Here is a 22,298-nt window from a genome sequence, read left to right on the forward strand (position 1 = left end):
AAAATTATTTAAATAGATTAAGAAAAAGCCTTCGTTATGGTCACCACTATGGTTGAATTGATTTGTTTAGATTCACTGAAATTGCTGCCTTGGCAACGCTACATCATGGCTTCGGTACTTTATTGAACACTAGTGCTAATACAGACCAGTGGAGCGCTACACACGGGTACTTTATTGAACACTAGTGCTAATACAGACCAGTGGAGTGTTACACACGGGTAAGCTGCTAAGTGGTTAGCTTTGCATCGATGTTTAAACTGTAACATTTGTCTCCTCTATAAGTCATATGAGTATACTTGTGGATGATATAAACTCTGTTCTCTATTTTCTGTTAAAAATGAATTGGGACATTTCCTTGCAATTTTTCCCCATTCCCCCGCACTGGTGTAATTTTGTTGACCAAACCGGGAATAAACATTATTTTGGCTTCCCTTAGAAAAAGCCTAATGACGTCTAATGTCACCAGTGGTTGTTTCTAAAGATACTCCTCACAGATGAGAGCCACATGTATCATTTCTGAAACATAAATGCTGCAGATGATATTAAAAAAGCAAACGGAATACATCTTGCTATCAGAGCAGAATTACTCACTGGCTCAGAGGTACAAGGTAGAATTATGCTTCATATGATTGGCTAAGTCACAAATTCAGTGACAGACCAAGAAATTAATTTGTTGATTTAACTGTCCGTTTAGCACCTAATGAAAAAAGCAATTGTGCACGGCCCCTCCCCTTGACATCACTGCACCTTACGCAGACCTCACAGCCGATGAATCCCAGAGAGTTTGAATTAGTGAATCCCAGAGAGTCTGACTTAGTGAATCCCAGAGAATCTGAGTTAGTGAATCCCAGAGAGTCTGACTTAGTGAATCCGAATTAGTGAATCCCAGAGAGTCTGAATTAGTGAATCCCAGAGTCTTAATTAGCGAATACCAAAGTCTTAATTGGTGTATCCCAGAGTCCCAGCGCTTTCAATCCCAGTGAGTCTTAATTAGCGAATCACAATCACAGCTCTTTCAATCCCAAAGAGTTTTAATTAGGGAATCCCACAGTCACAGTGTCCGATTGTCGTAATCTAAGAGCCATGGTGGCTGAAGGTCAGTTACAATCTTAATGAGCGAAACATAATCACGAGTCATCGTGTCTGATTATCAGAATATGGAGTCACAGTGAGTCACAGAGTCAGTAAGTCGGAGTGTCAGTGAGTCACAGAGTCAGTAATCGGAGTGTCAGTGAGTCTGGTGAAGCCGACAGCACAGACGCAGCGATCAGCAGTCATCAGACACACTCTCACTGCCTTGAGTGCAGCAGCACTGATCTGGTACTCAGTGGGCAGTAGCTGTTCTTTGCTGCCCTGAGCAAACATCAGAGACAATCCATCAGAGCAGGCTCCATTAGTCCTCTGAGGTCCCAGATCACAGCCACCGTTGTTTTTCTCATCAGATCACAGCCACCATTGTTTTTCTCATCAGATCACAGCCACCATTGCTTTTCTCATCCAATGGGCCAAGCGGGTGCCGTTGCTTTTCTCATCCAATGGAGACACCGTTGCTTTTCTCATCCAATGGGCCAAGCGGGTGCCGTTGCTTTTCTCATCCAATGGAGCCACCGTTGCTTTTCTCATCCAATGGGCCAAGCGGGTGCCTGTCCTCTCAGAACATCCTCTGTGTGTTAAAGATCCGCAGCTTGGTCATGAAGTTGAAGTAGATGTAGGCCAGGCAGACCAGCAGGTTCTTAAACAGGTAGAGTAGCGGCGAGATGCGTCCGAAGGCACCCAGCAGCGCCCCCCTCAGGAACAGGAAGGGCATGTCCTGCAGCAGCACTCCCAGAGGAGCCAGCAGAGGGCAGCAGGGGGCCAGGATGAGCCGCAGGCAGGACAGGAAGCCGCAGATGTAGAGTGGGAAGACCCAGCGGGAGAAGCAGACGTCTGGCCGCCCGCCTGCTCGCAGCAGCTCCGCAGTGTCCAGCCAGAACAGGAAGGCGTGGCCAAACTCGTCCGCCCGAGCGTCGCTCGCCAGCAGTAACCGCAGAGGGCCAGAGTATGGCGGTGGGAATCGCATCGCCGTGACGACCGAGGACGTGGGGCTTGGGTGTGGGCTTCCCACGGGCACCGGGCCGAAGGGGCGTGTCCTCGGGTCTGTCCCGCCCACAGGCATGCCTGCGACCGTCCCATTGGCCTCCCCTGGTCGTAAAGGCCGCGCCCCGTTCTGCTCGGCCCCGCCCCCAGGAAGCGTTGCTGCGGCAGCTGTGCCCGTTGCCGTGGCGTTGACAGGCGTCACTGGCTCCAAGTGAGTCAGAGTGGGGATGTCCGAGTCTCGATCCAGCTCGCTGGCTGTAAACAGAAATACACACATTCACACACACACCAAGATATACTCACACACACACACACACACACACACACACACACACACACACATAGTCCAGGGCCACTAATTTGATGATGCAGCGCACACTATGTTTGACTACCATGCTGTGTAAACCACGCGGTGATCACAGGCAGTGGTACCAATATTTGCTCATCTGTTGACTCTTGGCAGAGTACAATGAGTCAGCTGAGGCATTTGTAGCATTTCTTAACATCTAGAGGAACATGGCAGAGGTTGGCTTTAAGTTCATGAGTTCAGGAATTCATGTACCTAGAATTTCCTCTTCTGTAAATTAGCTAACTGATTTTGCCCTGAAATCAAATTAGTATTTAGTTCATGCATCTACATCTACTACATTTATGTCATATATTTATAATAATTCCTATAATAATAATATTTAAATATAGCTGCAAGCAGCCATTAGGGGGCCAAGCAGTTAAGCAGTTGAGCAAGAGTTGGGATTGGATTGGACTTGACAGTGTTGTGTTAGATTGGATTGGATTGGACTTGATTGGATTGGATTGGACTGGACTGGATTCGAAGGTCACCGAATTTATTGTACTCCTAAGTCCACATAACAAGTTTGGTTTAAATTGGTGAAAGTGTTGATAATTATAGCACCCCTAGTGGTGAAAGCACACCAAATTAATTGTGCATCCTCAGGATGTAGTCCCAAGTCCACATACCAAGTTTGGTTGCGATAGGTGAAAGTGCTGCTAATCATAGAGCCCCTAGTGGTCAAATGTCACTAAATTTATTGTGGGTCCTTAGGATGTGTTTACGATTCAACGTACCAAGTTTGGTGTCGATATGAAAAAGTCTTCCTAATTATAGCGCCCCTAGTGGTCAAAGTATACCAAATGTATTGTGTGTCCTCAGGATCAGGTCCCGAGTCCATATACCAAGTTTGGTTTCTATATGTGAAAGCATTGCTGAGATATGACCCTACTTCCTGTGATTATAGCGCCCCCCTAGTGGTCAAAAGACTCCAAATTTATTTTGTATCTTCAGAATGGGGTCTCAAGTCCATGTACCAAGTTTGGTTTCAATATGTGTAAGCATTGCTGATATGAGCCTACTTCCTGTGATTATAGCGCCACACAGTGGTCAAAATTTACCAAATTTCTTGAGCCTCCTCCTAATTGGGTTCTGAGCCCATGTAACAAGTTTGGTTTTGATACGTGAAAGTATTACTGAGATATCCCTTCACTTCCTGTTCGATTGGCTGTTACGGGCGAACGGTTTTAGGTTTGAAGACAAAAAGGGATAACTTTTTTGAGGCTTGGACTGAAGATTATGTGTGTCAAGTTTGGTGTCAATCGGACAAACTTTGTGACCTGTGAAAACTTTTAGGTGTTTTTTATTAAATCCAATATGGCGGCCGAATCAATTAGGATGACATCACAGTTTTGCTTGGGTCAGCTTAAGGACCTCCGACTGTATTAACAGACCCCACTAGTACATTTTAATTCTAAACACAACAGCAGCTACAGGCCAAAACACATTGTTCCTAATTGCAGCGCCCCCTAGAGGTCAAAGGTCACTAAAGTATTTGAACATCCTCCTGATGGAGTCTTGAGTCTACGTACTAAGTTTGGTTATGATACATGAAATGGTTGCGGAGATATGAGCTCACTTCCTGTTTGGCGGCTTCGCCACAAATTTCGATTGGCTGTTACGGGAGAGCGGTTTTAGTTCCGAAGACGAAAAGGGATAACTTTTGTGCGGCTTGGTCTGAAGATCATATGTACTAAGTTTCATGAAAATCGGACAATTTATGTGAGTCGTGAAACTTTTTAAAGGTTTTTGACAAAATCCAAAATGGCGGAAAATCCAGCATGGCGGAAAATGACGTCATAGAGTGCGTTGAACTCGGCTTGGTCCAAGGATTCCAACGATACCTCATTTTTGACAATCGGGTCAATGGGTCAAAAGTTACGTGCGTGAACACACGTCCAACTTTGGCCTATTGGTGGCGCTAGAGCGCTCAAGGTGCCGGTATGAAACTTGGTGAAATTAATCATGTGACTGTCCCCAATCAGTGTGCCAAATTTCACAACTTTTCACCAGACGGAAAGATGGAGGAAAGATATTATTATAATTGAATAATAATAGGAAAAGGTAGAAACACAATGGGTGCCTTCGCAGCTTTGCTGCTTGGCCCCCAAATATAATAATCCCACTTACTGTAAACTCTTACAATTTACAATACATCATATGTTTTTCTTAGAGACATTTACAATCCTTCACATTTGAGATTAACTACAGATATATATTTCTTGTGTTCTTTTTTTCTTTCTTTTTGATATGTGTGTGCGTGTGCATGTATGTGGTGTGTGTGTGTGCGTGTGCATGTATGTGGTGTGTGTGTGTGCGTGTGCATGTATGTGGTGTGTGTGTGTGTGTGTGTGCATGTTGGTGGTTTGTGTGTGTGTGTGTGCATGTTGGTGGTTTGTGTGTGTGTGTGTGTGCATGTATGTTGTGTGTGTGTGTGTGTGTGCATGTATGTTGTGTGTGTGTGTGTGTGTGTGTGTGTGTGTGTGTGCATGTATGTGGTGTGTATGTGTGTGTGCATGTATGTGGTGTGTGTGTGTGTGTGTGTACCTTGTCCAGTAAGTCTGCAGTGGCGAATTCTCTCCACAATGTCAATGCATATGAGTGAGAAGAGAACCAAAGACACTGGAAGCTCATCAAACGTGTCATAATACATGTTGTTAACCACCTGCACCTGAGAGAGAGAGGGAGAGAGAGAGAGGGAGAGAGAGAGAGGGAGAGAGTGAGACAGAGAGAGGGAGAGAGGGAGTGAGAGAGATAGAGAGAAAGAGAGACAGAGAGAGAGAGAGTGAAAGAGAGAGAGGGAGAGAAGGAAGCTCATTAAACGTATCATAATACATGTTGTTAACCACCTGCACCTGAGAGAGGGAGAGAGAGAAGCTTAACACCCATTTAGTCCTCAAATGGAATTGTGATGTGACGGATACAAAGCCAACACCGTACCAGCATACATAAATACATTCATACATAAATACATTCATACATAAATACATTCATACATAAATACCAACATACATAAATACCAACACACATAAATACATTCATACATAAATACCAACATACATAAATACATTCATACATAAATACATTCATACATAAATACCAACATACATAAACATTCATACATAAATACATTCATACTGTACATAAATACCAACATACATAAATACCAACATACATAAATACATTCATACATAAATACCAACATACATAAATACATTCATACATAAATACCAACATACATAAATACCAACATACATAAACATTCATACATAAATACCAACATACATAAATACCAACATACATAAATACATTCATACATAAATACCAACATACATAAATACATAAATACCAACATACATAAATACCAACATACATAAATACATTCATGCATAAATACCAACATACATAAATACCAACATACATAAATACATTCATACATAAATACCAACATACATAAATACATTCATACATAAATACCAACATACATAAATACATAAATAACTTCAAAAGCAAGCAGCCCAGACCCTAAAATTGGGCAAAATAGCTGTGAAGCTGATTCACACACAATTATTTTTCTTTCCCCCAAAAACTATATTTGGTAACTTTTGTAGACATCCAAAATGGGTTGGGATGATTGTATTGGGAGCACTGGGGTGTCAGGTGGGACTGTAAAAAAAGGTTACATTTTGGCCCACAGAGTTCAGAATTTTAAGAAAATTTTCAGAAATTTCTGAATCTCTTTAAGAGATTTAACATGTGTGTATGTATAGAATAGAGATTTAACGTGTGTGTATGTATAGAATAGAGATTTAACATGTGTGTATGTATAGAATAGAGATTTAACATGTGTGTATGTATAGAATAGATATTTAATGTGTGTGTATGTATAGAATAGAGATTACAGATGTAACATGTGTGTATGTATAGAATAGAGATTTAACATGTGTGTATGTATAGAATAGAGATTAGAGATTTAACATGTGTGTATGTATAGAATAGAGATTTAACATGTGTGTATGTATAGAATAGAGATTTAACGTGTGTGTATGTATAGAATAGAGATTTAACATGTGTGTATGTATAGAATAGGATGAAAGTGTTTGTTGACTAGATGTTGGGAGGATGAAAGTGTTTACTGACAAGATGTTGGGTGGATGAAAGTGTTTGTTGACTAGATGTTGGAAGGATGAAAGTGTTTACTGACTAGATGTTGGGTGGATGAAAGTGTTTGTTGAGTAGGTGTTACTGTAAATCCTCAATTTATGGCCAGGATTCTATTTATAGCCGGGCCTCGGATAATAGCCGGGTCGATTTGGACACATAAAGGCTAGAAGACATTGTTTCGATTTAACTCAATGAAAGAAAATAGCTCTTCTTATATTTTATATTGTCGGTTAGTTTAATAGGCCACCGGCCTCAAAGTTGCAAGCCTACTGAATGAAAAGTCTCCAACACTCGCTCTCAAGCTACCAGTCTCTTGCTGCCTCTTCTGAGCTAGCCAGAGGCTGAAGCAGTTACGAGGTCTACAACATTTAAACACAATTGTTGCCGCGAGGCATTCAAGCCTACGGATTTAATAAAAAAGTAGGCCTAAATCTTACATCATTAAAAAATAACTACATTTAGGCTACTTGGCTACGCAATAGGATTTCCATTAAAGCAGGGAGTGTGTGTGTGAGGTGGGAGTGTGGGGGGTAGGTGTGTGTGTGTGTGGGGGGGGGGGGGGGGGGGGTAAGTGTGTGTGGGAGGTACGTGGGAGTGTGGGGGGGGGGTAGGTGGGAGTGTGTGTGGGGGGATAAGTGTGTGTGTATGGGGGGGGGGTAAGAGTGTGTGTGGAGGGGTAGGTGGGAGTGTGTGGGGGGGAAGTGTGTGTGTGGGGGGGGGGGGGGGGGTAGGTGTGTGTGTGGAGGGGTAAGAGTGTGTGTGGGGGGATAAGTGTGTGTGTGTGTGGGGGGGGGGGGTAGGTGGGAGTGTGTGTGTGGTAGGGGGTAAGTGTGTGTGTGTGTGTGTGGGGGGGGGGTAGGTGGGAGTGTGTGTGTGATAGGGGGTAAGTGTGTGTGTGTGTGGGGGGGGGTAGGTGGGAGTGTGTGTGTGGTAGGGAGGGGGGTAAGTGTGTGTGTGTGTGTGGGGGGGGGTAGGTGGGAGTGTGTGTGTGGTAGGGGGGGGGGTAAGTGTGTGTGTGTGGGGGGGGGTAGGTGGGAGTGTGTGTGTGGTGGGGGGGGGTAGGTGTGTGTGTGTGTGGGGGGTAAGAGTGTGTGTGGGGGGGTAAGTGTGTGTGTGGGAGTGTGTGTGGGGGGGGGGGTAGGTGGGAGTTAGTGTGTGGTAGGGGGGGGGTAAGTGTGTGTGTGGGGGGGGTAGGTGGGAGTGTGTGTGTGGTAGGGGGGGTAAGTGTGTGTGTGTGTGGGGGGGGGGGGGGTAGGTGGGAGTGTGTGTGTGGTGGGGGGGGGTAGGTGTGTGTGTGTGTGGGGGGTAAGAGTGTGTGTGGGGGGGTAAGTGTGTGTGTGGGAGTGTGTGTGGGGGGGGTAGGTGGGAGTTAGTGTGTGGTAGGGGGGGGGTAAGTGTGCGTGTGTGTGTGTGTGGGGGGGGGGGGTAGGTGGGAGTGTGTGTGTGGTAGGGGGGGGGGGTAAGTGTGTGTGTTTGTGGGGGGGAAGTGTGTGTGTGGGAGGGGGTAGGTGTGTGTGTGTGTGGAGGGGTAAGAGTGTGTGTGGGGGGGTAAGTGTGTGTGTGTTTGTGGGGGGGGGGGGGGTTGGTGGGAGTGTGTGGGGGGGGTAGGTGGGAGTGTGTGTGGGGGGGTAGGTGTGTGTGTGTGTGGAGGGGTAAGAGTGTGTGTGGGGGGGTAAGTGTGAGTGTGTGTTTGTGGGGGGGGGTAGGTGGGAGTGTGTGTGGGGGGGGGGAAGGTGGGAGTGTGTGGGGGGTAGGGGGGGGGGGTAAGTGTGTGTGTGTTTGTGGGGGGGGGGTAGGTGGGAGTGTGTGGGGGGGTAGATTGCAGTTATGTCAACGCTACAGCTCTCTTCCTGTCAAGAGGAATAGCAGGACGTGTGTGTGTATGTGAGTGTGTGTGTGTGTGTGTGTGCCTATGTGAGTGTGTGTGTGCGTATGTGTGTGTGCCTATGTGAGTGTGTGTGTGCGTATGTGTGTGTGTGTGCGTATGTGTGTGTGAGTGTGCCTATGTAAGTGTGTGTGTGCGTATGTGAGTGTGCGTATGTGTGCGTATGTGTGTGTGCGTATGTGAGTGTGTGTGCGTATGTGTGTGTGTGTGTGCGTATGTGAGTGTGCCTATGTAAGTGTGTGTGTGCGTATGTGTGTGTGTGTGCGTATGTGAGTGTGCCTATGTGAGTGTGTGTGTGCGTATGTGTGTGTGTGTGCGTATGTGAGTGTGCCTATGTAAGTGTGTGTGTGCGTATGTGTGTGTGTGCGTATGTGAGTGTGTGTGCGTATGTGTGTGTGTGTGTGCGTATGTGTGTGTGCGTATGTGAGTGTGTGAGCGTATGTGTGTGTGTGTGCGTGTGCGTTTGTGAGTGTGCCTATGTAAGTGTGTGTGTGCGTATGTGTGTGTGTGTGTGCGTATGTGTGTGTGTGTGTGCGTGTATGTGGCTGATTCAGCTGGTTATGTGTCATCAGCAGGAGATTAATGGCTTTTTCTCAAAGTGCTGAAATCAGGACACACTCAGGAAACACACACACACACACACACACACAGAGTGTAGAGAGAGAGAGAGAAAGAGAGAGAGAGAAATGGCTAAATCGTTGAAATCATGTGTTCATGTGTGTTTGTTCTTATGCTAACTAAGCTTGAGAAGGCACCAGGAAGTTGGATAAAATGCTCTACCGGTGGAGCTTGGTCTGGTGTCACCATACACACGTTAAATCTCTATTCTATACATACACACGTTAAATCTCTATTCTATACATACACACATGTTAAATCTCTATTCTATACATACACACACGTTAAATCTCTATTCTATACATACACACACGCAAAGTAGCTAGCCTAGGTCCAGCTGTCCCGAGAGATCCCCTCGACCAGACAGTGAAGTGCTGCACCGCTCACGGATGGATGGAATGATGTCCGATGCCCAGCTAGGGCAAAAGCTAGCCATAGCAAGCTCCCAATGGACAAATGTCAACGACATCAGCTGACTTAGAAGCAGTAAAAAGGACTAAGAAGGACTATTTGTTATTTTTTAAATGTATTTGTCTTGTCTTGATGTCACGGGTACGCTGGCGACTACGCCGCTCCATCCGGCATCTTGTGTCTTGTTGTTATGTGTCTTGTTTGTGGAGCGCTTTGGGTTGCACTATGTGCATGTTAAATGCACTTTATAAATAAATCTGACTTGACTCTGACTTGACTTTCATTTTTCATTTCATATTTATTATACAGGAAAGTGTTAAAAGTAACAAAGTTACAGTTTAAAACCGGCCTGACTCAGTAAAAAAACTGATTTCCAGCAGGTTCCTGTTCTGCAGCACATATAACAAGTAACAGGGACAGGGCACATCACATTTACATACTACACAAAGCAAACATATAGACATCAGACTTAGCACAGACAGTGATATATAGAGGTCAGTGTTTGCAAGTGTATGTATTGAGGAGTAGCAGTTTATAGTTTTTTTTAAATTGTGTGATGGATTGTAATTCTCTGATGTGTTGAGGAATGCCATTCCAAACTCTAGTAGCCGTATGTATGAAGGACCTCTGGCCAAAGCCATTGTTGTATGAGGGCACTGGGTGGAGGGCTGTGGAAACTGACCTAGTGACACTTGAGGCATGTTATGTGACACGCACTTGAGGCATGTTATGTGACACGCACTTGAGGCATGTTATGTGACACGCACTTGAGGCATTTTATGTGTCGATAGAAAAGAGATGTAGTACAGCGGCTAAGGCCAGATTTTTACCTGAATCGTTCAGTTTTTGCAGAAAGCACGAAACTTGGTACATGTATACTACTACCCCTAGTGATCAAAAATTTAAATGGACCCCAACACATAGCGCCCCCTAGTGGCTCCTATCTTGACTTCAAATATGGCCACCAAAATATGCCCTTTTTTCTACTTTTATAATGCTATGCTGCTTTTATGATGTGTCTATAGCCATCTTTCAGCATTATGACATACATAATGAGACAATCATGCATATTTAAAATGACTAAACTCTGCACTTGCCTGGGCTCAATCCTTCTAATTTGTCCCCTAGAGCCTGGCATGCTAGCAAGGAGGCTAAAACCCATGGATGCTAGCGTCTAGTCTCTCAAAGAAACATATGATGCCTTTTGGGAAATTAGCTATTTTGTCTTCTATCCTAGAGTTAGATAAATTAGTACATACACCCAGTAAGAGTTAGATAAATTAGTACATAACCCAGTCCAACACATCCTACTGTTAGCCTAATTCAATTGAGGTGGGTGGGGCCAATTAGCATATGCTAAAGTTTCTTTTAAGGCTTATAGTGATCGTTTGAAAAGATCCATTTTGTTTTATTGTAGTTTAACATTTTGCATCCCATAACATGATTATGCCTGTCAATGAAGCTAATTTAAATACGTAATACCTTATGAGTTTAGCTCCCTCCTGACACATTAGGGCTCATGCTAGTCAGTGAACCAGCACTTTCAGGACACTGGCTAGTGCGTTCAGCGCCCAGTCCTTGGGTGTGCTTTGTGGTGGAAACACCAAAAGCTCAAGACAGGTAAAGTTGAGTATCGTCCGCATAGCAGTGATAATCAAATTCATGGGAGTGAATGGTCTCACCCAAGGAAGTGTGTAAATAGAGAAAAGTAGGGGCCCTAATACTGATCCTTCAGGCACACCTGTGGTGAGGTCATGTGCCCTTTAAGGTAGGTTTTAAACCAGTCAAGGGCTTTCCTAGACATCCCAGTTCAGATAATGTAGAAATAGTATTGAAGGCTGCAGATAAGTCTAGTAGAATGAATACTAATGACTTAGCAACTTAGATGAGGACTTAGCTACTCTCCATGCTTCGGTCACAGACAGAAAAGGAGTTTAGGTAGAATGACTCTTGAAAACAGACTGCATAGGGTCTGGCAGGTTGTTCTGATATAGTAAGTCCAAGACTTGCTTGAAAACCACTTTCTCCAAAAACGAAAGGAAGAAGGGAGATAGGTCTGTAAAAACAGGAATGGTTTTAGAGGTGGTGGCAAACGATACATTTTCCATCTTTATCCTCCTTGACTGATTTTTTACTAGTTTCACATTTGGCTAGGGTCAGTGTCACTACTGGTAGCATAAGCCAGTACCTGGAGCCTACAAACATTGCACAGGTAGTCCAACTCCTCCAAAATGGCACACCAATACGTTCCATTGCCAGAAAGATTGCTGTCTCCCAGCGCAGTCTCAAGAGCATGTAGGAGATTCCAGGAGACAGTTGCTCTAGGAGAGCTGGGCAGGATGGTAGAGGTTCCTTAACCCAGCAGCAGGACCAGTATCTGCTCCTTTGTGCAACAACAAACAGTAAGAGCCCTGCCAGAGCCCTACAAAATGACCTCCTCCAGGCCGCTGATGTAAATGTCTCTGACCACACTGTCAGACTTCATGAAGGTGGCCTGAGGGCCCGATGGCCTCTGGAAGGACCTATGCTCACTGCCCAGCACCGTGCAGCTCAATTGGCATTTGCCACAGAATACAAAATTGGCAGATTTGTGCTTTTTACAAATGAGACCAGGTTCACCCTGAGCACATGTGACATCTGAAAATGTCTTGGAGAATGTAAGGCTGCCTGCAACATCATTCAGCATGACTGGTTTGGTGGTGGGCCAGTGATGGTCTGGGGAGGGATATCCTTGGAAGGATGCACACACCTCTACGGGCAAGACAACTGCACCCTCACTGCTCTTAGGCATCAGGATGAAAACCTCAGACCCATTGTCTAACCCTCTATTGGTGCAGTGGGCCGTGGGTTCCTCCTGGTGCACAACAATGGCTGGAAACATGTAGCGAGAATGTGCAGGCAGTTCCTGGAGGATGAAGGCATTGATACCATTGACTGTCCCCCCACACTCCCCTGACTTAAATCCTATTGAACACCTCTGGGATATTTTGGTCCATCCAACACCGCCAGGTTGCACCAACGACTGTCAAGGAGCTCAGTGATGGCCATGTCCACATCTGGGAGCAGATCCCCCAGGACACCATCCGCCGTTTCATTAGGAGCATGCCCCGATGCCATCAAGCATGTCGGGACCATACAAACTAATGAGTACCATCATGAGTTGCTGCGCTGAAATTCAAGCAAAATGGACTAGTCATCTTAGATTTTCGGGGGGTCTTTAAATTTAGTCCTCTGTGGATTGATAATTTTCATTCCCAAATAACAAAGTGGCATCCTTTTGTTCCTAACATTACCCAGTCCATATCAGTTTGAATCCTACCTCACAGGATGCTCGTTTAACGTATCATGGCTTGGACAGCTGTCCGCACCTCACCATCCCACCACAGGGGTCCCCCAGTGCTCAGTACTGGGCCCCCTTCTCTTTGGTATCCACACCACTTCTTTGGGACAGATTATCCATTCACACAGCTTCTCATACCACTGCTATGCAGATGACACACAACTTTTAACTGTTCTTTACACCTGATGACCCCTTGGTCTCAGCACGGATCTCGGATTGCCTCTCAGACATATCCACATGGATGAAGGCACACCACCTCCAGCTAAACCTCTCAAAAACCAAACTGCTGGTCCTCCCAGCTAAACCTACTGCTCCCACCTACTCGAATGCCCTCATACAGGCATATATGCTACCCCCCGAACATTGCGCTCTTCAGACAAACATCGTCTAGCTCTGCCACCGGTACGCTCAAGGCAATCCAAACCTTTTTCATCTGTTGTTCCTCGTTGGTAGAACGCGCTACCAGTTCCTACTAGAGCAGGGACATCCCTCTCCATCTTCAAAAAACCCAGCTCTTCAGAGAATATCTATCGTAGCACTACTTACAACTATTACTCTTGAATTTCCCCTTGGGGATCAATAAAGTATCTATCTATCTATCTATCTATCTATCTAGAGTGGGCAGTGCTTCGACTTGGCCAGCTTCCCTCGCGGTCCGCGCGCGGGATCACGCGACTTCAATTTGTATTTTTCCAGTGACGCTGCAACAACCGGCAGAGGTCTCAAGTGAGCAGGGTGTCTCGTAAAAAGAAATGGAGCTGGAAAACCCTACACAGACTTCACTACAGACTTTAGCAGACTGGTTTAGACATAATTTAATAGCCAGAAATATGCCTTCCCTGCCCTAATAAAGAAATATTTGGTTAACGGCGAGTGAATCCCATTTGCAGCCGTAAAAGAAATGCAGGACAAATTAAACATTCTGCAACGATGATAGACAGACATCATTTGGACAAAATATAGAGCATATTAACCTCCGTTGCTCAGCCAAATGCCTTCCTGTTACGTCCTGTTATCACGGAGTTACGGGCGATAAACTATTTTTGATGGTCACAAGTTTACTTCATTAGCGTTTATTTCTTTGATTATTAAAGAGTGTTTTTCATTTAAAGGCTTGACTTCGTGCTTATTCAGAAGAGCATTTAGTGCTCTCCCCAATCCCAGACGTTCACATTGCATGTTTGTTTGTAATGGATGCAACCGCGAGATACGCTTGTCATAGGCGCCGATACCGAGGGTGCTCCGTCTCTCAGGCACCCACTGAAAACATCGAGCACCCACGTGTGCCAGCTTACAGTCCCGGCTAAATTTACATTCATTTAAAACCAAACGTCGCAGTTTATGTTAAATTCAGCATCTCTCATAATGTGATTGGATATGTTGCTGTCAATTCCCTACTTCATATACTAACCACCAATGAGAGCGTCTCTCGTATGAAAATTCCTGACACTTCCCACCTGAAGAATTAACACAAGGCTTTGTCGGGTCTTCAGCCCCGAATGTTTAAAATGTATATAGCCCTGAATATCATTTTAAAAGTAGTCTGACAAAGCTTATTGTTTTGTGACACAGCTAAACACTGGTACCTCATAGAACGTCTACAGTATAACATAGCCTAGGTGGTCTCAACTCACAAAAGTAAAGCAGATAGAAAGAACTCACGCAAATCTAGCCTACAACACGCAGACAGCTTTATGCGCAGGGAAGAGAGCGCGCGCGCGCACTGTGCTTTATGATTGTTGCCTTCTGATGGTATCTTGCTAATTCACTGAACTGCATTAGGTGACCTTGCCTTTATCTTATAACTCCTTGTCTGAGCGACTACCAGGCCTATGGTTTTTAAAAGTCAGATGTTCCCTGAGAAAAACATTGGAAAATAAAAATGTTTATTGACTTGAAAAATACAGTAATTTTTGCAAACTCCCTTCATTCAACCCTTGAAGACATCGCGGTCTGGTGCGCTATGTAGATCGTTTCTCGTACCATTTAATTTCTCCGAATTTAGGTCTACTAGGCCTACAATAACGTCATCACCAAATACATCTTTTATTTTTAGTTGATCAACCACAAAGAGTAGCATAGGCCTACTGTGCACAGTGCACTGACGACTGTAGCAGCCCAAGGTAACCAGTTGTTGTAGATGAGGCAATCCCTTGTTTCAGATAGCCTGGACAACATGTTACCTGGGTGTTGCCTACGTTATTAATTAATGGTAGCCTACAATAGTTAATTGATTCGTGTAACATATTAGTTGGCTCAAAGAGTAGGGAATCAGGATGGAGAGAGTCACGCGTGTGTGGCTTTTGCGGGATCGAATCCAGTTTAATGCTAGTTTTCAAAACATATATTTTTTACATGTCTTTTGTTCGAGTGGCTGTAATGTAGCCGAGCGCTCATGGCGTATGAAAAGCGACTTCGAACCGCCTAAAACAACTTGTTTGTGAATGTCTGACAACTGCTGCAGCGCATGCACGCACAAGGAAACCAGTAGGTGGAGAAACCAGAAGGCACACAACACAGGAACGATTTTAAGGCTATTTCGCATAGGCTACTCAATGGTGCTATTTCACACGCATTATAGCGACCCCCACTTACCGGGGTTAGGTGAAAGGTGTTAATAGACGATTGGCGTAGCCTACAGTGGACTAGGGCTGTCAAAATTGCTCAAAAATGACGTTCGAATATCCCCTCTAAAATAAACACATGTATTCGAATATATTGGAATATCTAGGCTATATTATTTGCGCATTATGTCAGTGACGTGCATCATGTCATCTGTTTTTAACTTTTTGTATGGTTATTGCTTGACAGGGGGGATCCCAAGCAGCTTTCAGCCATAATACATTTCCTAATTCACCCGACACTGATATTCAAAATGTTGAAACTATTTCGGCATAGCCTATAAGCAGTTTAATTAAATGTGATGTTAGTTGTAAACAAACGGGCTACTTGGTGAGGCTTGGCCTCACAGATGCGCTCGTGCCTTAAATGGCAATACAAATCTTCACGATAGGCCTATTAACTGACCGCCCGATTCACGTTGGCTGGGGGGCAGGGGGGGGGGCATCAGACATTTGTTCCCAAGGGTCTATGAATTGTTAATCCGGCCCTGCCCCCAACGAACGCAACTTTCCACCTCTGAGACAGCTCAGTCTAGAGGACTCCTAACTCACCTAGACCTACTTACTGTAGGCTGCGCAAACCACAGGCCTTTTTTTGGGCAAGCCTGCACTCGCGGCAGGCCTTCTGTTGAAGAATTTTATATAAATCCTGCGCTAACAGTAATCCTCCTACCCCCCGTTACCACAGCTGTGGATAGTGTGGCATGCTCACACTTTATGTCTCCTTCTTGCAAACTAGGCCTATAGCCCAACCATTTACGTCTTCAAAAAATAACAACTTGCCAGATATGCCTTCATATCTTTGGGCTTCATTCAGCATTTTGTTCTTCCACTGGAAATGACTCTTCTACATTTGCTGCCTGCTGCATCCTTTCTGTTTGTATTGTTTAGAAAATGTTTGACGTCTTGAGTTAATGCATTAAACATTGTTTGCTGGTAACCAGCCACAAATAGCCTACAGATTCTTGCGTGCGTACATTCTCTATTCTCTCCAAAATGTGCCCGTTCTATAGGCTGGCCAAATGTGTAATTCTGCGGCATAAAGAAGATGTATTTGTTTATTGTACAGAAAAATAAAAATAGCCTGTCAAGCAGTCAATTGACTACATTGCAGTCAATAAGTAGGGCAAATTACGAAACCAAAATGTGGGTCATAGTTGTCTAAGCCTCTGCTGTGAGGCCAAACCCATGAACAAAGACGGATTGATATCTGCAATAGTTTTTTTTTTTTTGCCGAAACAAGCTCACAGCCGAACGAGTCATAGCACTGAAGGGAGAGGCAACTGGCATGTGATCTCCAATGGATGTACAAGTTTTCTCCTGTGCCAACGATATTTAATCCAGTGTTTTGTCAAGTTGCAAAATGCTATTTGTTTTATGATAGTATGAAGTACTTTTTGTATAGGGTACTATCTTAATTGCTTTATACTCAATACTTGACCAATGGCTATTGCATCTGTCTATTGAAAGTGAGATTGTGGCATGTGATCTACTGTGTAGGCTTCATAAAATAAAATAAACAGATTGCTAATGGCCTACAAGCTGATCTGGGGTGCGTTTCCCGTACAACTATGGAGGTTAGCTTTTTACTAACAGGATGCAACCAACATGTAAGTTACGACTGTTTCCCAAAACTGTCGTACTTACATAGTACTGTAAGTTTGGACCATGATAGTTTCCAAACTTCAGTAGTCTGGACTAAGGTGGTTAATGACGTTTAGTAGCACGTGAACGGTCACCTGCACATACTTCTGTTGCGCATTGCGTTAAGGCCGGCAGATGACAGCCGCCGTTGCACAGCAGTAACCAGTCCCCTGTCCAAGAGTTCGAATCTGGGTTAAGATTTTGACAACAATATTGACATCGTTGTTTACCTAAGTTTATCTTTTGTGCAGATCATATTTTCAAAATCAGAATCAGCCTTCTTGGCTTGGTTTGCGTAAACTAACAAGGACCCCCCCCCTCCATGAAAATCAAAGGCTACATATTCTCAGCTGACTCGTCAAAAAGTGCGCACCACCTTATTATTATCTGCAGGTGTGTGACTTTTACTTACGTGCACATGGCTACAAATTGACTTTTAATTTATGTATTTTCTGCCTTGGGCATTTTAAAATATGGATGTATGGTGGTTAGAAGTGTAAATATCAATTAGAAACCTAAATATATTTATAATTATTAATTTGCAAACAAATAACTGGCGTCAGTGACGTCTTTGACATGAAGATCCCTGGAACTATGCTTCTACTAGCATTCTACCACAGGTCGAGAGGTGTAGTTGTAACTACACAACTTTACGATAGTGGTTGCGAACGTTCGTTGCTACTATGGTTTTGGGAAACACTAACGTAGTGTAACGATGCATTGGACTATGTAAGTTCCAAATATGAGTGTAATTCTGCGGCATAAAGCAGATGTATTTGTTTATTGTACAGAAAAATAAAAATGACATGTCAAGCAGTCAATTGACTACATTGCAGTCAAGAAGTAGGGCAAATTCATTTACGAAACCAAAACGTGGGTCATAGTTGTCTAAGCCTCTATAGCGTAGCCTGTTAAAAACGTTGCAGAAGCCTACCCAAGGCTACAGATTAATTCTTAACAGTTATTTCTCTACTGGCTCAGTTATCACACCACTGTTTTGATTTGCGTAGTTGCGTTAACCCAACACTGACAATAATGTAGACAGCAAATTTCGATTTCCGTTACCACCGTGTAGTCAAGCCTTAAGCCATACCCAAGTAGCCTAAATCGAGGTAAATCGAGCTTTTTCAGAAGGGGCATCAGGCAGAGCGATGTACAGTGGCAGAGCGACGCACAGTGGCTGAAAGTGGTACTAAAGCTTCACGCACCTTCACGCCTCGTAATGCGCGACTGAAGTGGCCATTTGAAAGCGATGCCCACTGTATCTAACTAGCTAATTCTAGCACTTACCACCTGACTTGACTGTAGAAAAACAGCTGAAAATCACTGATGCACTTTTACCTGTTGTATTCTGCCTTTTTGAATGGTTTTAAATTGTTATAGAATTGTTGAGAGAATTGTTTTAAAAGCGTTAAACTGTTTACCAGGTTGTACAGTGGGCATCGCTTTCAAATGGCCACTTCAGTCGCGCATTACGAGGCGTGAAGCTGCGTGAAGCTTTAGTACCACTTTCAGCCACTGTGCGTCGCTCTGCCACTGTACATCGCTCTGCCTGATGCCCCTAATGAAAAAGCAGGAGACTTGCCGAGAGTAATCCCAGCCTACGAATTCAATAACAAAATAAATCATGCATAATTAAACATTACCTCGATTTAGGCTACTTGGGTACCGTAAAACTCCAAATAATAGCCCAGGCTTTTATTTTCCCAAATCGCCAAACTGCACCGGCTAGTATTAGGCGTCTATATGAGACAGGCCTTTAATTCCCTTTACACAAAACTTTTCCTCTGCAAAGATGGAAAATATTATCGAATTAATTATTTCAAACACACTGAATGTCTACCTATATGACTAGGCTATCTGATGACAACGGATCATCATTCATTTAGTGTTGAGATGTTGTTCATTGAGTGAGATACAGTAAGATCCAAATAGCGGGGATAGCCAGATGAAACACGTTTTAATTAAACGTAATCTACAAAGAGATCGTATCACACTGAAAGCTCATATTTTGTCACTAGCAAATAGCCTATATCGGTCCTTTGTCAAATACAGTTGCATTATCAGCCCTGACCAAAACCGTTCAGGAATTATTTATGCAAAAGTGGAACGTGCTTAATGTTTCATTCTCCCTCCTTTTCAGCACGAATGAAACATTAGAGCATGAGAGAGCATGAACCATACTGTTTCTCCCGTTTTGTATTTGCCAAATTTGACAACAGTCTACATTCAAATCATAGCCTACTTCCAGGCTCACGGGAACATATTTTTGACCAGGGGTGCTGAATAACAAAATAATCATGGATGTCCGACGATTTCTCCCCCAGCATATGATTTGAATTTAGACAGCTAAATACGCCATTTCACCGCCGTGTATGAGTAGGTCTCATACACGTGAGTGAGAAGTTCTATAATGCCCTGGGCAGCCACATTCCACTGCAACTATGCGCGCACACACCAGTCCCATAGAAGCGCACTTGATTTTACATCATTAACCTATTTCAGTAGGTTATATAGACAGAGAATGTCCGTAGACCGGCTCTGATATAGCCTAGTCTAAGGTAAATTCCTTTTCTGACTTCTTTCTCTTTATCGCCATGGCATTTAGAATAAAGAATAACGTTCGTGAACCGTTCTGGTTTTGTTGCCAGCATAAAAACAAGCTTACCATCGGCCTATCCGCAAATTAACACAAGGGATGGGTTGAAGGGATGAATTGAACGATGACGAAGTCAGACATATAGGCATAGTTCATATTGGAAAAAAGGTTATACAATTTGGAACTCTAGCTTTTCCCCACCGCAGTCTTTTAATGCCATCTAGTCATAACGTGCGCAGTCTGCGCCATACTTAAGCCCAAATCACACCCAAGATTCACGAGATGAGCAGCAACTTGATGCAACATTCTAAAACCTTGCAACTGTGACCAGACATGTGAATGCTTTGCGACGGCTTGTAATGACGTGCAACATCTAATTCACACTGCTGTAACATCCTTTCTGTAACGGTTTTGTGTCATTGCGAATCTTTAAACAGACGATCTGACGGGTTTTAGAACATTAAATACAACCCGAAACTAAAAAACAGACCAGGCCTCTACTGGAGACCGGCCTTTAACCCAAACCTCTTAGGGACTTGGCGATTATTTGAAGTTTTACGGTATGTCTTAAGGCTTGACTACACGGTGGTAACGAAAATCGAAATCGAAATTTACTGTCTACATTATTGTCAGTGTTGGGGGTAACGCAGCTACGCAAATCAAAACAGTGGTGTGATAATTGAGCCAGTAGAGAAATAACTGTTCAGAATCAATCTGTAGCCTTGGGTAGGCTTCTGCAGAAAACAATGTTGTTGCCGATTTAATACTATCTGGCGACGTTTTTAACAGGCTACGCAATAGAGGCTTAGACAACTATGACCCACGTTTTGGTTTCGTAAATTAATTTGCCCTACTTCTTGACTGCAATGTAGTCAATTGACTGCTTGACATGTCATTTTTATTTTTCTGTACAATAAACAAATACATCTGCTTTATGCCGCAGAATTACATTCATTTTAGGCTGACTTCTGCAGACCCGCAAAAAAACACTGCCAGGCCATTCTTAAAAATATTTTCGTTTGCCGTAACCCGACCGACCCTGTCAATTTAGAACCGACCCAAATATTTATTTTTTTCCCCTTTTAGTCCGACCGACTTGCCAGTTGTAAACTTGCGTTAAGACCGATTTTTTTTACTCTAAACAACCAATACAAATAAAATACTATTTATTTTAGTAGGCCTAAGTATTGTGAATATAAATTGCCTACATACAAACGTAGGCTCTCTTAAATAAAACCCTGTGGCGTCATCTCTACACCATTGGTTTACGCATGTCACACTATGGCCTATACGCTTCGTTTCATTCACACAAACATCTCGACTCAACGCTTATTACTTGGCACGAAGCTCTGGAAGAACTGTGCCCAGAGTACACAACTGTTTCACCAGCACATTTAAATTACTTGACTAAAACCGTGCATAACTGGAGGTACACCTGTTATCTGAGCAGTCTGTATGTCCTCATTTTGCGAATGCGAGGACGATATGAGTCTGTTGCATAGATGGCCGAGTCACGCATAATGTTTGAAAACCACTGGCTCGTAATCACAATAATTTAACACACGACAGTTGGATACTTCATCATGTTCCCATGCCTACATTTTGGTGAGTAGAGATCGTTAAAACAATAAAGTATGGCTTTCCGTTTGGGACATTGAAAATTTTTAATAGGGTAGACTACCGTCGGAGATGCTGACTTGCAAAGGCCTCGGGATAACACGTTATCTCCATTATCATCAGTCATGCCCCTTTATCAAAGTGGGGAATGAAAGAAAAAGTTTGAGAACCACTGGCTTAACAAGTTACCTGCAGTCCAGAACACAGAATATTGCAACAGAAAGTTGCCTTTAGATTGCAACAGAAAGTTGCTGATTTTTTACGAGCAAGATGTTTTTGGTGCTTGGCATGTTCTTAAATAACAATGATCATCAGTAGCCTAATATTCGACCATTATTTTGTGTAAATGGGCTATGCATTGGGTTAGACACCAGGGGCCATATTCACAAAGCCTTGTATCTTACCACTAGGAGTAGGCTAATCCTAAATAGCAATAAAAGATTTTAGCTATAGTAGTTTCTCTTATTAAGTTATTCATAATAAGGGAAAATGACAACTCCTGAACAGATTCTGGAGCTGAGCGCTCTAGAATCTTTGACTAACAGTCTAAGAGTGAGTGAGTCTTCTTTGCTATGGATGACGTTATTACTCATGTACGAGCTTGACTGAAGTGACCACCTTGATTGGCTGATGATTGTAACGCGGGAATGATTCCAAACACCTCCCTTACGATGAGTGGCAGGTGACAGGTCTGAGAATGCGTGCACAAGGACAGAAGGTGATGAATAACTGAATAAAAAGGCCTAGCCTAAATGAATCAAGAGTAAGGCAAAACAAATAGCCTAGTAGCCTAATGAAACATACAGATTGATGTAGTATCTTTGTAACATTATTAAATTAATCTGTTACTATGCCTATGCCTACGTTTGCAAAAGAGAACATTTTAATTTGATTCACAATAATGTTACATTTAATTTACTGTTGTTAATTAATGTTGACAATGAGTAGCCTAGTTTTGGTTATTGTTGGTGGCG

The 22,298-nt window shown here is 43.5% G+C and overlaps 1 protein-coding gene across 1 annotated transcript in view; it reads right to left on the minus strand.

Moving 5' to 3' along the window:
* Positions 1 to 1,651: 1,651 nt before the first annotated feature.
* Positions 1,652 to 22,298, minus strand: part of LOC143131798 (transmembrane protein 236) — a 43,182-nt gene continuing 22,535 nt past the window's right edge. Inside the window, exons 3-4 of the mRNA XM_076291389.1 lie at positions 4,973 to 5,096; positions 1,652 to 2,331 (exon numbers count right to left, since the gene is read on the minus strand). Coding sequence (XP_076147504.1) covers positions 1,652 to 2,331; positions 4,973 to 5,096 — 804 coding nt within the window. The remainder of the gene's footprint in view (positions 2,332 to 4,972; positions 5,097 to 22,298) is intronic.

The sequence above is a fragment of the Alosa pseudoharengus genome, unplaced genomic scaffold (genome assembly GCF_046254945.1).
Source record: "Alosa pseudoharengus isolate Yale_2024_CS ecotype anadromous, Long Island Sound unplaced genomic scaffold, YU_APseudo_1.1 YU_APseudo_1.1_scf_18, whole genome shotgun sequence".
NCBI lineage: Eukaryota > Metazoa > Chordata > Actinopteri > Clupeiformes > Clupeidae > Alosa > Alosa pseudoharengus.